The sequence below is a fragment of the Limulus polyphemus genome, unplaced genomic scaffold, assembly GCF_000517525.1.
Source record: "Limulus polyphemus unplaced genomic scaffold, Limulus_polyphemus-2.1.2 Scaffold5019, whole genome shotgun sequence".
NCBI lineage: Eukaryota > Metazoa > Arthropoda > Merostomata > Xiphosura > Limulidae > Limulus > Limulus polyphemus.
The window spans coordinates 40983-57580 of record NW_013670629.1 but is presented as its reverse complement, the minus strand read 5'-3'; the positions used below and the strand labels follow the sequence as shown (position 1 = coordinate 57580).

Genomic DNA, 16598 nt, shown 5'->3' with positions numbered 1-16598 from the left:
TGGTTTAATGCAAGTGGCTATTGTTCGGGACGAACGATACTAAGGAAGGGGCAGTGTTACGACATCGGGGGTCACGTAACACTGGTATCACGCCACAAGCTTCTTGAACGTTCACGTCCCTTCCTGAAATATTGGGAGTTTACTAGATCTCGGTATTCTTTTCTATATAAGACGGTCACAACGCGCGGGAGGGTAATGTGTAATTGAACTGTGGAGAGAGAATACTGTTGAGCACGTGAGACGTTCATTGTGAATTATAGCATTTGTTATAGCGCGACTGTTGAAATTAAGTGTATCACAAAGTTGTATTCAGAAAGAATAAACCAGTTTTATTTAAGAAAGGACTTGTATCGGTAAAGTTTCTTCATAAAGAATTTTTACGAAAAATTAACTAACGAACGGAGACATAATAATATTACCAGATCATCATGCACAGATGTGATATGTGTGGTATGAAACTGAACACATGAGTACATAACTACATACGCCTAGTTTTTTGCTCTTAAGTTCATTGTCCAAACAAAGATTCACATACCTTTAAGACATGCATTTCCAAACACAAAAATATATCGGTCTCTAGAATAGAATAGAATGCCCCAAAACTACTAACATTTAACACTTTTGCAATGGGTGAGTCTAATTGTGCATGTTACAGTCTTTTAGCAATTTATTTTTAAAACTTTAAGTAACTTTATTACTATATATCAATGAAATTGGCATTAAAACATTTCAAATTTTAATATTATATGTTTTAATTTCTTAATTCAAAATAAAATATAAATATAATTAATGCTAAATAGCAATTCATGTGTGCCACATAGTGCATCTTCATGTCTTGTTGTTTAGTTTATATTTTATTATGCCTACTATATACATCTATAAGTGGTTAATGAATTAGAAACATGAATTTTAGATACTGGCAAGCTAGAATATAAGTTTAGAACCTCCCACCACTTTGATTTACGGAGAAATCAATGTATCTAGCAAATCGACTAGAGTGGCTTCTCCTCTTACTCCATTCTTTCCAAACCTCTTGTTTAGTTCCACCTACTTTTCTTAAGGATCTGTTTATAACCAATAGAAAAGACAAGTTGTACTTTATGTGACTCTGACAGTTGTTTGTAAAGAGCTTGGAAGAGAAAATAATAATTTTGCAAAGACTGTTGAATGGTGATGACAAAGTTATTGATACGAACGGAAATAATTTTTTTTTTTACATATGTATACTTTATTTATAAACCCAGTGAAGTTGCAGATTTTTTGGTGTACTAGTAGAGTAATGTCATATATTATCTTCTTTCTAAAATGTATATTTGAAGCCTACAAAAATTATATTTCTTCACCCTCCACTCGAAAGAATAAACGAGGCTTAGCACTAAAGGCACACGAGGGCAAAATATTTTCCTATCACCGTAATTTCTCGTAAGTCTAGAAATCGTTTTTCTATATAATTTTTATTTAGTGTTCATGTTTTAAGAAAAATAACTAAAATTTAAGCACTTATGAGTAAATATATATATGTTTATATTTAATGTATGATAGCCAAAATATCGATGTAGTTTGCAAAATATTGGTAATACAGTTAGATTTGTACTATGTATTTGATTCTGTATTCTGAGTCTGTATATATATTATAAATGTTGATTACATACTTCAAGGTAACAGTCAGTAACAGCTCAAGGTGTTTCCCAACTGTAAGGGAACTTCTAAGGTACACTTTAGCTGCAAAAGTAAGAATGTTTTTCCAAAGAAGGCTAGACTTATAAGGCTTGCAAAACTAAATGAGTGTGATAAGTAGTACCGAAACTAGAGTTTTTATTGGTTGACGAATAAGTGCTGAAAAGGGAAATAGGATTTTATAAGCATGTGCTCAAATAACATCTTTGTACACCTGTGCTGCTAAATTCCAAACACCTTAAAAGGATTACCAATACTTGAAGAATTGCAATGTTTATTCTATCGGCACAAAGCCACATAATAAATGTTTTGACAGGTTCAAATTTCAGTGTTGCTACTCTCAAAGGCTTGTTGTGAAAACTGTGGGATACATACATAAGCCGATAGATTACACATCTTGTTGTCGGCATGAACATTTTCACTAATTCTAAGTGCAATGTGATTACTTTGAATTTTTGAAGAAAACATTTTAGCGTATATAATCCGATACATTAGACATCTTGTTCTCGGAGCAGGGGTCGAGTCAACTATCTTTTCGTGCATTTGTTGGTTTCAGGAGTATTGTATTATGGTGGTGTAATGTAAACAGTCTACTGACACAAGCGGTGATTTATTGGTTTATTTTCAGCAAGAAAATAAATGGAAAATGTTTTGCAGTTCAAACTCCTAAGAGAAGTACTTTGAAACTTCATGACCAATAATAATGAAAAAAAGGCACAGCTGCTTCTTTTATTTCTAATTTTACAACTTGTATTTTCGTTATACTTTTGGGATTTATCTACAGGCTGATGATCAATTGTATCATTACATAACTAATAAGATATAGTTTTACTGAAAACAAATGTTTGAAATATATTTAGGAGGTTTTAAAGATTACACAAAAGAAATTTGAGATTTTGGGGATGAAGTATAGCATTTTTAATCATAACATGAAAATCACTTCCACACAGACTAGTAAGGAAACAGACTTGATATATTCACAAACAAATTAAGAAATTAGATTTTTTGTGTACAAAAGACTTGTAATGTTTACTAAAGGTATACAAAATTTTGTGAAGATATGCATACTGAATTAAGTATAAATACTTAACGTGCAAATGTGTATATGAACTTGTGTATATTATACTAAGCCCATTGTGAAAGGGTTAACTTTTTTTCTAAATGATCTATACAAATGGTATTGTCACTTCCTTTTGACTCAAATCTATTGCTGACAAATTCAAAACAATAGTTATCAAGCTTTAAATAGGAAAAAAAGCTCTTTCTGTTATTATAAATGTTAAATAAGAATGTGGTTTTGAAAACTGCCTTGAACATATCCATAAACACAGTACAATTAAAAAACATATCCATGTGTTTATAAAAAAAAATATATATACTATATTGTTCCATTTTGTTAGTGTAATAATAAAGAAAGTCTTATTTTTTGTGGTAAGTTAATTTTTAAAGGCCATGATAGATCTACTGTAGCTAACTACAGTGTAGAATTATCATTGAAGGTTTAATGGATCATGAAGTTAGAACATTCTGATAAAAACAAGAAAAAAATAACAAAAGGGAAGATTGAAATTTTTATCCAGTTGACTTATTAAATGTTCATCAAAACTTGAGCCATGTAAAGTTAATCAAAAGTTATACAAAAGATACAGCAATATGCACATTTACCATGTATGAAATGAACTGACAATAAAGTTTTACATAAATTAAAAGTTTTCTGTAATGTGAAACAATTTTTTTGCTGTTGTAAGCAGTGTATTGACTTGTACATTCACCCTGTACATGAATCCTGAAAACATTTATATATTCTTGTAGCCTACTTGGGGTCAGAGTTGGCAATTGTTCTGTGTACCATTCATCAAATAGAGGTAAGTTTGTATGTCTTTTTATAATGTGATAGATTTCTGTTGATAGCTGTATTTTTTTCCTTGGGTTTATCTAAAGGTTATAAATTATATATGTTCAAACAAAATACCATTTTTAATTTTATACATACTCATAAGTGATAAAAAAAAAAAAAAAAAATTGAAAAAATGTTTTTGTATTTTTCACTGGTTGTACATGTAGGTCCCTTTGTTGTATAAATATATGGTTATTCACTATAAAGCAGACATAAATTGACATTAAAAAGAAAGAAATGTGAAATGTAAGGACAACTGTTTTGAATACTCTCAACATTATCTTTCATATTCATCACCTGTTTTCAGATACTTTTCTTTATCATGCCACTTGCCATTGGGCATATTATTATCTTGCAGACACACATTCTTATTACATGTAAATCATTTGCCTAATATTTTTACCAGCATGATTTTTGCTTTATTTGCCATATTATTATTATTAGTTTTATGTTTCAAGTTCTTGTTTTTAATGAAACGTTTTGAATACTTGTGTTTTTGTTTATTTATTTAATAGTAATTAATACAAACTTAAAATGATACTATACAATAAATGTTTTATCTATAAGGTGTTTGTAAAATACTCTAAATGGATAGAAGTAATTTTTGTTTAAATCCTTTAAGAGTTATGTATTTAAATGCACTTGCAGAAACTGTTGTAGACATAGGTGAATCTGTTCGTGGAAGAGATGTATACATCATTCAGACTGGCTCCAAGTAAGTTGTGCACATGTTTTTCAACTGTAAATCTTGTAAAAGAAAAATTTAGCTCATTTTAAATTTAATTCTAAGTTAAGATTGTCATGTTAATGTGTGTGAGACCATGTGAAATACGATAAGGTGTGTGCTTGCATAAGCAAAACCAAATTTAATTAAATATTTGTATTCATAGAATGTTTGTTGTCTAGATGCTTACTTTTTAACTGGAACATAATTTACTTTAATTTGCATTTTAGTAATGGCACATAAAGTTATTTTGATACAGCTATATCTTAGAAGATAATTCAATTTTAATTTGTAAGTTTTTTTTTTCAGTTGGAACTTGTATAAGAAATATCAGGCAATGATTAAAACTTCCATCAAGTTTTAGGATAAACATGCATATATTTGCAACAATTATTTTGTATGTTGAGATTAATGAAGTTTCTGTTTTAATTGAAACTGGTTGTTCATTATTTAGCATCTTAGTCTGCAACACATGTATGTTTATGTTAGTCCTAATTTTGTATAACTATTCCATGAGGTTAGTGTACAAGTTTTAGCATGTTGTTGAGAAGGTAACAAGTTCTAAATTTGAACAAAGCACTGCTTCACTATAAGAATATAGAAAGCCTTAGCTGGTGGAGCATGATGTTTAATAGTAATATAAGTGTGGTGTGATATCACAATAAAACTGATAGTAATTTTTATATACTTAATATTAGCTAACTATGAAGTAACATCATTAGTTTAGTTAGATTAATTTTGATATTTACTGTCTTTGCCATATTGTGCCTGCAATGTGAACAGTATCATGTTTTATGGTTTTTTTTTTTGAATACATTGAATGTTATTTATTACTTCTTGTAGCCACCTCAAATGTTTGTAGAGGAAACAGTAATTGTAAGGAAGAATATGTTAAGACTGGTGGGGAGAGATTTTAGATAAGCTGTATATTAAGAGTAGCTAGTTGTTTTCTTACTATGACATTTAATATCATTCTCTTATAAGGTCGGTTATTATTTTTTATTTTGAACATTGGTTTTTGTTTTTGCCATAGTATGGTAAGTATGTACAATGCAACATGCTTTTAACTAAAACCACATACCATTAATCATCACTGATATTATATAGAGTGGTGTTGTACTGAGTTTCTTTGGGAAAAGTGCGGTGTAAGAGAGAACAGGTTTCTAAAGAAATACACATCAGAAAATATGGTTTGGGACAGAAACAATTTTGTGGGTAGTCTGGATGAGGTAGGCTATTTTGTTTATTTATTGTTCCTTTCATTAATAATATTGGTTGTACTATGTACTATATTGAAATTATTTACTTTTGTTTCATTTTAAACTGTAGTATATGATTATACTTTTGTAATAATGATTAACTTGCATTTTAACATAGATTTTGTAGTAAGGACTAATTTAAATATCCTTAGCTGACAGAACCTTCTAATGTAGTATTGGGTTTATAGCCAAAAAAAAAAAAGATCGTTTGCAGTGAGCGTACCCAGTTGATGAAACAATGCCTTCTAATCTTTATATGTAAGTACATAAGAATAGTATAGTTAATTTTCTATACTGACAGCCAGGTAGATGTTTAGTTTCACCCGGGGTATATATCTTACTCTGTTAGGAATTATTATTATTTAATCACATCTTTCTTTATTAGCCTAACATAGTTTTCCAGTAAGCTAATTTAAGATTTTAAAATTGTAGTTTAACTCACTTGGTGAACTCTGTTTTTAAGTGAAAGATATCTTTGGCAGTGATATACAACAAATGAGATGTAGTTGAAATACTGTTAAAGAATATAAGTTCTTAATTACCAAATGAAGCCAGTAGAGAATGTTGTGTTATAAAGTATTATCAGTCTTGTTGTGATAATATATCACACATATATTATTAATGCTTCACCATCAGTTATAAACTGTAGGGAAGCTTGACATTTTCTTGTTAATTGTATAGGTCTGCCTGCATGATAATGCCCATGAAGTAATTTGTGCTGTAATCTTAATTTAGAGTTTTAAACATTTATCTTCAGCAGTAAAATTTAAGTTATTTAAGAATATTGTGTGATCGGATTATATTTTAATGAAGCACAAATTTATAGCTAGATTTTAGTAAATTATATTTGTTTTTTTATTTTGTAACTGTTAATACTTAAAAAAATACACTAATATAATTAGTTATTCTGCTTTACTTACTATTTTAAATTTTTTGTTTCAAATTAATATTCATCATATGATCATAAATAATTGGTATAATTTATAATATAGGGATATTAACAACAGTATCATGGAGTTACTGATTATGACATATGCATGCAAGACTTCGAGTGCCCGAAATATTGTTGGAGTTATTCCCTATCTTCCTTATAGCAAGCAAAGTAAAATGAGGAAGAGGGGATGTATTGTTTCAAAACTTCTGGCAACCATGATGTCTAAAGCAGGCAAGTAATGTATTTTATGTTGGAAAGAAAATTTGATAGTTATGGAATAAATAGTGAAAATATTAAATGAATAATTGTATTTGTCTGTATAAGTCAGTGAAGCAATGAGTACTGATCACAATTTAATGGGTGATTTCTAGAAATAACTGAAGACTAATTTATAATTGTTTGGGAGGGCACGAAATGAAAAATAGGGGCCCGATTTAAAATTAAACTCATTAAGCTAGCCCATCAAAAAAAAATTTTTCTTAAATATCTAATTGAAATGTACAGGCTTAAAATTTCATTGGAGTGGGAATGTTTTTATCAGTATGTTAACTGTAAATAAATTATTATAGTTTATATTCATGGGTTTCTTGTTAAGATGTGCAGTTAATTTTGCTTATTGCACAACATCCTTTTTATAGGAAATTTAAAAGAATGTTATCCTGTTGTGATATAATCTAGGTTTAGAATGCACTAAACCAGGTAAAGCTAACAGCACTTGATATTGACTCAGAAAGATAAAAATACCAAGACATAGTTTTGAGTGTTTGTGTAGGTTTTAAGAGTCTGAGATATTATTTGTATTATGGCAATGAATATATTGTCAACTATGAGGATACTCAACGGATGGTTTAGTTCACAGTAATAATATATATATTTAGTTTTCTGGTGTTTTGATTTATGCTGATAGCTGTTCCTAATCAGTTTATTAAATGTGACTTGTAATTAATTTATTATCTTTAAAGTTGTCTTAGTTCTGATCTAAATAATTAATAATTGCAAAATTTCTATATTCAAGTATCTTAAGTACAAGTAGCTTGAAATGTGTAATTCAGTTAAGTGGTCTAAAACCTTTAAAGAATACATATTTAAAAAATTGTAATGTTTCATCAACATTTAATTGAAAAAGAGTTTAATATGAGGCACTGAGTAAAGATCATCTTTTTTTTTTTCAGCTACAAGCTATCATAAAACCTAATTCTGCAGCTTTCAAGAAATAAGACAATAAAACTGTCAGTTTCTCTTTAAAGAAAAAGAGCTTTGTGTGAAAATATGTGATCTGTAGTTTTGTATCAGCAGAAATACAATAACAACACTCAATCCTAACCTGTTTAAAGTACTTCAGGGAAAAATTAAAATATTCTAAATATATGTTTGGAAGAATAGTATAAATTTGTCAACACATTATTACCATTTTTTTTAAGGTACAAAATCCATGACAGTTTATACTAATATATTATTAATCACCAATACTATTTTACTCATAAAAAATGATTAAACTTCGCAATATTAATTATAAGCTATTAAATTTCAGTGCATAAGAAACTGATTGCTTCAATAAAACATTATTGATTACAGCATATGAAGTTAAAATTTATAAATTGTTAAAAATATTTTAAAGTTCATTTCACATTAAATTTTTCCGGGTGTGTGTTTTTTTTTTGTATATGTGTTGCATGAAGTTTTTATGCATATATTAATTGATTACCTACAGGTCTAACACATATCATTACCATGGATTTACACCAAAAAGAGATTCAGGGTTTCTTTAATTTCCCTGTAGACAACTTAAGAGCTTCTCCTTTCCTTCTGCAGTATATTCAAGAAAGTGTAAGTTATCTAAACATTTTTGTAGTTTTTAGTTTTCTTCTGTCCTTAGATTATTGTAATGTGATATTGTCTTCACACTTCATCTGTATTCATCAATTTTGAAAGTAGTTAATTACGATATATCATGTAATGATGGCTTTCACCTTTAGGTACTGCCCTTGGCTTCCTAATTTAAATCACAGTCTGCCAGAGTTTGAACTATTTTTAATGTAATGCATTTTAAAATTATTTACATGCATGTATGCTTACATACTTAACCTCTGATTTTTTGTTTGTTTACTGTTAAATACAAAGCTTCACAATGGGATATCTAAACACATTTGTAATCACACTAGCTTTTTTTGTACATACTTTCTAAAATGCACATATCAAAATATTTGCATCCTCTCTTTTGAGAGTTGTTTAAATACTTAACTACTGTTTGTTTGCACAAAATAGGTGGAATTTTGTCATTTTACCAAGATAAATACTTTTCGTCATGTTTTAAATCTGATAGGTACCAAAATTAGATTGCTCTGAACTGTATATCACTCAGAATGTATGATGTTTTTTTTAACTAATTTGGAAAATATTACTCTAGTTAATGATCTGAAATAAAATGTTATCAAGCTTAATTCATATTGATTGTAGAAATGGTTTTCATTAACATATTTTTATTTCTTAATACTTAGCTTTACTTATTAATTTGAATTCAGATTTGATTAAAGTGGCAAGGTTGGGATTGTATCAGTTACAACACTTGTTTTATGACTGATGTAAAACAAAATTATCAGAACTAAATTATGAAATAAATAACACTATCATCTTGAATTTTTTATTTTCAGTCATACTTAACTGAGAATCAAAAGTTAAAGAGTAAAAAAATAAAAGCAGCGTAGTTAACTTTATATCAACAGCATTTGCTCAGTGGATTGACCCCATTTCTGTGAAACAAAACTATAACTCAGAATTTACTACATGTATCTTGATGAAAGTTGGAAAGCTTTTAGTAAACATTATAAATCTGTTGTACACAAAAATTCAGATTTTTAATAAAGTATTCTTACTAAAGCTTTGTCTCTGAATTTAAAAAGCCTTTAATGAGTCATTCTGAATGCAAGGTGATTTTCTTAAGAACAAAATTTTTTTTTTTTTCATCTTAGTTTTAATATTTCATTTACATAACCTCTAGAACCTCCTAAATGAAAATCAAAAGTTTTTTTTCCACTAAAACTTTATATTTTATCTATTATTTTTTTTTACCTGACACTAACATTATACAGGCTTGGTCAATTTGACTGACCTTATAAACACCACATGATAATAATAACAACAACAACAAATAAATAAATTATTAAACTTAAATTATCCTTTTTTGTTACACTATTTAATTTTGCATCCAAAGCCAGTACTTTTCAAATCTTTGTCATTTATATTTATTGCTTTACAGATTATCTTAAAACATTACAATGCTTTCACATGCAAAATATAAAATTTTTTTTGTTAAGACTTAAGGTTTGTAAAGCAATGTTTTTATTTTTGTTTTATTTTGCATACTACATTTTATCTGTTATTTTCAGTAACGAATCTCTGTAAGGGTTTGGTCGATTTGACCGATCTTGTAATCATGCTAAAACAAATTAGGAAATAAATATAAATTATATCTTTTTCATTCTAGAATGACTACAGATTATAACATGAAAACATAAATGTTAAAACTAAATAGCTTAAATCTCGTAACATTATACATTTTTATATATATATATGTGTGTTACCTTATCCAATAGTATAAAAACTGACCTTTAGTCTTCACAAAGTGACCTGTCTTGGCTATGTTTTAGTAGACTAGTATTTTGTAAAATAGTCACATTTCAATTTTTATACATTGTATATGTATATAGATTATTGCTATTTAGAAATAAGATCTTAAACATAGAACAGTAAATAAAGAAGTAAAGCAAACAATTATCTCTTCTAGTTATGACCTTTGTACTCTGTTGATGATTGATGAATGTTGCTAAGCATTTAAAAATTTTGCTCATGGAGGATATGAAATGAAATATTTTTTTTTGTTTATATATATATACAATTGGATAACTAAAAAAATCATAAATTACTACATCAATACCATAGAATTCAATTATAATTTATCAAGCTTAGTAATTAAGCTGTATTTCAGTCTAAAAAAAAATATATGAAATTTTGAGCAGACTAAAGACACAACCTACCTCCTCAATGAATGTAATAGTCCTTTTCAGTTTCTAAATTATTAACATGGTTTATGTATTTATAAATGGTTTGATATACATAATTTTATTTGGGAATATCTGAAAAATAAAAATGTGTCAATACATCTTCTGTAAAGAAAAAAAATTTGCACTTTATATTGTGTAACTGAGAATGAGCAGGCTGTTCTTTACTATATTTTTATAGTACATGTAGTTTTGTATATTTTTTCACCATATCAGATCCCAGACTACAGAAATGCTGTTATTGTTGCTAGAAATCCGGGCTCGGCTAAGAAGGCTACTTCATATGCTGAGAGACTTCGTCTTGGTAAGCTTTATTGGGGTAAAAATTACTTTCATGACAAAAAGAAATTGTTTTAGCATAAATTCGAACGCTTATTGTATTTTCCTTTCTGTAAAATAGTTATTTATACCCATTACTTGAAACAGTTTGGGTGTTTAATTACAAAATAAAGTATTTAAGCTATTACACACTGAACAAAACAAAATGAATATTGTGTTATCTTTGGCAGTGTTTTTTTATGAGCTAGATCCAAAGTTGAGAAAAATGTAAAATATTAATAACTTCAATTAACATTGAACTTAATCATTCGCTTTATTAATATATTATTAGAACTTTAAACAAAAATTAGTGGTTGTGATATAATACACTGAACACTCAATTTAATAATGTTTATAAAAACATACACTGTATTGAAACTGTGAAGATTTTTACCAAAGTTAGTGATACCTTTAAAATGAAAAATAAAAATGTAGAAAACATTATGGTTATATATTTGTAATTATTTGGTAATGATTAAGTGATGTGGACAATAGTGAGCTTACTTTAATTTACTTATGTATAACTAACACTGGCTTATTGTTAAGTGTATATACAGTCTGAATGCTTGATTAGCTCTAAGTATCCAGGTATGTCAATTCAGTGCATCTGTTGTATGGTTTGTTTTATTGCATTGCAGAAAATAACCTTTGGATAAAATTAGAAACTTGATGAATTTTTTATACATTATTTAGCTTCTGCAAAATAAAATATCTTTTTTATGTGTGATGTGTGTGAATTTGTAGCTTTGAAAAGTTGAATAAGTTTTGTTGTGATATGTTTTTTAAGAAACAAATAAAAATGCTAACATTTGTTGTATATGTCAGTTAGTGATTTTTGTTTTCTTACTATCTTATAAAACTTAAGTTTATTTTATAAAGCCATAAATTTAATTTTTGTTTTGATTAAAAAAAAATGGCTCATGCAGTTTCGCTGTGCTTACAATCACTGTTGTGTAATAATGTTTTAAAAATGCCAAAATTGTAAGCAAGTTCACTTTTTTAAATTTTGTAATAATTTTTTAATATATGTGTAATAGATTTTATATTAACTTGTACATTTTTGTAAGGTTTTTTGGCCCATTTAAGTCACTACATAGTTTAATAATATTTAACATGGCTTAACAAACAATGGTTTTGTCAGAAAATAAAATATAACAGTTGAGGACAAAACAGTTTAACTAAGCTTAACAATTCTCTATTTGATCTTTATTCATGAAAATCATTTATTTTCCTATTATACTGCAACATCATATTTTAAATGAAGGATAATATGATAAAGTAAGTCTTAAAAAATCAGTATTATAATTCTGGCAGAAGTTGTTCATAAACATTTCTTTTAGCAACATACCACCAAGCTAAGCTTTGATCACTTTATTTTGACTTCTACCCCATTCTTTGTTGACTTGAAAGCCATGTTGGCTTGTACAGTGGAAAAGGACAGAAAAAAAAGCCTTCATTACGTGTTTACATCTTTACATATGGCTTCTCAAAGTTCAGATATATATATGTATGTATATAAAATCCACATTCATTGAAGATACATGGTACAAGTTGTGCTAAGAAAAATTCAGGAAATTCACGTGTAAACACTAATAAATCCATTCAAAGTATGCTCAAATCAACTCACATTTGCAATTATTTATTTATTCATTAAATAATAAAACTTTTTTTTTTTTTTATTAATTATATTTCATTTCTGAAGTTTTTGTTTGTTTTATGTGTAGAAAAACCAACTACAAGTTTATTTTCAGTAATTGTTTTTTTAATTCAGTGGTGTAATTTTGCTGTGGAGTAGGATGTACTCATCCATGTGACATAAAGTTTAGTTTTCTCTCTTTCATCTTATGATAACAAGTTTGCTTGAAGCATAGCTCATTGTGAAACTGGTGGCTCATTATTAGGTGTAAAATTCATGGCAAATATGGTCAGTTAATCAAGTTTAAGCAGGAGGGAGTTTGTCCATGCCCAACATTTTAGGAAGGAAATAGTTCTTTAGTGTAATAAGGATAGGATTATAATTTCGTAAGTAACATGTATTTGCAGATGCTTCACCCCAACAATTGTATTTTCTTTATTTATTATTATGAATAAAAACTGTTAAATCTTTTTTTTTTTAATATTCTTATGAGACTAAGTGTTTATGACTTTTCCATAATCTGAAATTATAATCCTATCTTTGCTACACTAAAATGTTTCTTTCTTAAAAGTTTGGACATGGACAAAACTCCCTTGTGCCTAGACCTGATTAATGGGTTGTATTTACCACTTAACAATGAGCCATAAATTTCACAAATATCAATCACAGCTATGAACTATGTCACATCAAGCTTATTGCTCCTATTTTTGCAGTGAGGGGTAGCTGGAAGGTTAAACTCCTTGTCCAGGATGTTAAATAGTAGAATCTTTCACAACTTAAAATCATCTAAATCTGTACTTATATTTTTGAGTTAATTTCATTAACTAGAGTAATGAAGATAAATGACAGAAGAATAACAAACTTTCTTCACAGCTGTGTTTGATTTTCAAAATTCTTGATGTTGAGTATATCCATCGAAAAAATGATAGATTTCAGTAAGAAAAACATTCTGAAAAATAAAGCTGTAAATGAAGTTAAACAGCTTGAATCATCCTTCTCGAGCATAATTGAGCATTTGGCATTTCTGAAGTATGTATGAAACATTCAAACATAAGCAAATCAACATAGAAGTATCAATTTACATCTTTTAATTCATAGTTAGTACATAATCTAGATATTTTTGATATCTTTAAAAGTTAATTTTTATTATAATTTTTATTTTGGGTACTTTTAAGTGCTAAAAACTCATGGCATTAGTTATGTTAGAATTGTAAAGGATTTATATTGAACACAGAACATATTTGATCACTTTGATTTGGGAGTTTGTGGATAATGTCACTCAATATTATAATCTTTGGTGTCATTGAAATTAGTCATAACTTGATAGCATTGTAAATGTTTACAGTGGAAGTACTACCCAATAAAACAAAAATATTAAACCATTTATGAGAAGTGTTTATAGGGTACAAAACATCAGAGCAAATTACACATACAAGAGACAACTTCAGTAGCATCTATGGCCATTTTGATGAGCATTTGAATGTAACTAGTTTAGAACAAATTGTAAATTAAGTAGCATTTGAGATATATTGCTGTAATTTATAATATCGGTTCCCTTTTATGTATGAGTTAAAGAGATTTAACTACATATTTACATATAGCACTTGATCTAATAAAGTTTTTTGATATTTCCAGCATTGCCTTCTGTGTTTACACAAATGAAATATCCATTACAGTAAAAAAATGTGATGAAGTTTATTTATGAGATACCTATTTTAAAACCTACTAAAACCAGTTACAGTAAAATAAATACATTCCCACCATATTATGTTGAAATACTGTATTTATTTTTAGTCTGGAGCAATAAATTATTTATTTACAGATACTCGGAACTTGATAACAGAATTTTTTTCTGTTGGTTGGTCAGACCTTCCATAGTCTCTTACAACTTTCCCAAACATATTTTTATTCTTTATGCTTTTTAAAGTGAAGTTTTATTGTGTGTGTGTTTATTTTCAAGGAATTGCTGTTATTCATGGAGAGCAGAAAGAATCTGAATCTGATGAGGTTGATGGCAGAAATTCTCCTCCTGTAGTACCTTCTTCTAGAACAATGGATGTTGGTCTTGACCTAATGCCAGGTATAACAGTTCATGATGATTGTATGTCAGCGTTTTCATGTTTTCATATTGGCTCTTTTTAAGGTAAAACATTAATCTGTAACCAAGGTAAAATTATGAAAAACAAGATGTTTATTTATTAAATTTTTTAATAAAAAAATCTGTTTGTATGCATAACTTAAACTCTTAATAATTTCAAAAAAGTAACATTATATTAAAAAAAATTGTGATCATAATGTGTTTTACTCCATATTTTAGACAATTAGTCAAATCATTGTGTGTATTTCATTTAAAGCAGTTATTTCAGTGTGTATCCTAGCTTTCTTAAAGGTTTTTCGTTATAGAGAAAATTTATAAGAAATTTTAGTTAAATGTTCTGGATATTTATAAATATTATACCTTTCGTTATGGGTAGGCTAAAGTACGCATATCAAGACTTTTTACAGAGTTCCATTCAAAATTGAATAAGCTATTTTATTATCAACATATACAAATGAAATTTGCATTGAAAGTAGGTAATAAATCAGTTAAATTTTATACAAGTTTAAATTTTTAAATCTTAAAAAAATATTTAAATAAATCCTCAATCTCATCTCATGTGATAATTGTGACATTTGTTCTCCATATTTTGCCCATTCTATAATGTAGGTATCACTAAGGTATTGTTCAATTTTTATAGCCTTCAATAATTTATGTCTAAAGTAGTCTTTATGTATAAAGTAGAAAGCCAAACTCACTTGTGATGCCCACCTGTCACATCCTCTGTTTCACAAACGCTGAAGTTTTATATAATTTATAATCCATAAAAAGACAAAATTTAAAATCTTTGAAATGATGTACTACATTACATTGTTTTCTGTACTGAGTATTATCTATTTTGTCTTCAGTGTGAAAGGTTCTGTCACATTGATCAGATCAAATAAGCTTTAGGGAAATATTTTTAGGCTTTTATGCCATAGTTAGGAAGTCAGTTAAATTATAATACTTTTTGGATATTTGTTTGCTTTGTGTATGTCATTATTTTGTATTCTTAGGTGCATTAAGTAAATAAAAATTATTTAGTGTACTAATACCATCAGTATTAAAAAGAAAAAGTAGGCTTAAATAACATTGGCAACTGACAACAAAAAACAAGTCAAAGATAAGTACTGTATTTTTTTGTTTTTCATTTATAATATTTCATTTATTGTTATCAAAGTAAAATGTAAAAGTTAAAAATAGATATTTATTAACCTACATGAGCTTAGACTAGGTAGGATAATGAAAAGGAAAGAAATTCTCCATGAAGTATGCTCTCGAGTAGCTCGTGCATTATGTTATTCAGTACAGTAAATATGCAATGTATTGACTTAGTAACTTACAACTCGTGTGGCAGGATTATTAGTTAGACACTAATCAAAGGGAAATAAAACAACAAAATTAAGTATAAATGGATGTAGACTGTTATGAGTTTGGGAAAAACAGTTATAGTTTTTGGTTACAATTTGCAGTCATTCTAGAAAGTAAGAAAAAATAGGGTTATTTTGCATTTTTTTAATGATGGTTACAAGGTTGGTCAAATCAACAGAGTCCATACAGAATTAAGGTAAAGAAAATTTAAGAGGTTTTAGAAATTTGAAAATTTTCAGATGAAAAGTATTTTTAATCTTAAGATGAGAATCACTTTGCACTTGGAGCAGTCAACACTTTGACTTCATTTAATCATGGACAAATCTTCAGTAAAAATACTTTGCATTTATTAAAAGCTTGCCAAACTTTGTGAAGATACACAAAGCATACTAAAAGTTATAGTATAGAAACTCTGATGATTACTTTGTGGTTATAAGGTCATGTCATCAGTTCACCCAGTATAGAAGGAGTTAAAAGCAACTGACACACACACACACACACACACACACACACACACACACACACACACACACACACACACACACACACGACTATAATAATAAATAACTAACTAACAACTATAGTATTAGTTTAGTCTATTATTATTTATTATTATTATTATAGTTAGTTACTTACTTAACTAACAA

General features: G+C 27.9%; 1 protein-coding gene across 2 annotated transcripts in view; it reads left to right on the top strand.

The window, feature by feature from the left end:
* LOC106472009 (phosphoribosyl pyrophosphate synthase-associated protein 2-like) overlaps positions 1–16598 on the top strand; it is a 50924-nt gene that overhangs the window by 5900 nt on the left and 28426 nt on the right. For both annotated transcript variants that reach the window (XM_013932637.2, XM_013932638.2), the window contains exons 2-7: positions 3490–3542; positions 4223–4289; positions 6550–6722; positions 8203–8318; positions 10766–10853; positions 14464–14583. In XM_013932637.2, coding sequence (XP_013788091.1) covers positions 3490–3542; positions 4223–4289; positions 6550–6722; positions 8203–8318; positions 10766–10853; positions 14464–14583 — 617 coding nt within the window. The remainder of the gene's footprint in view (positions 1–3489; positions 3543–4222; positions 4290–6549; positions 6723–8202; positions 8319–10765; positions 10854–14463; positions 14584–16598) is intronic.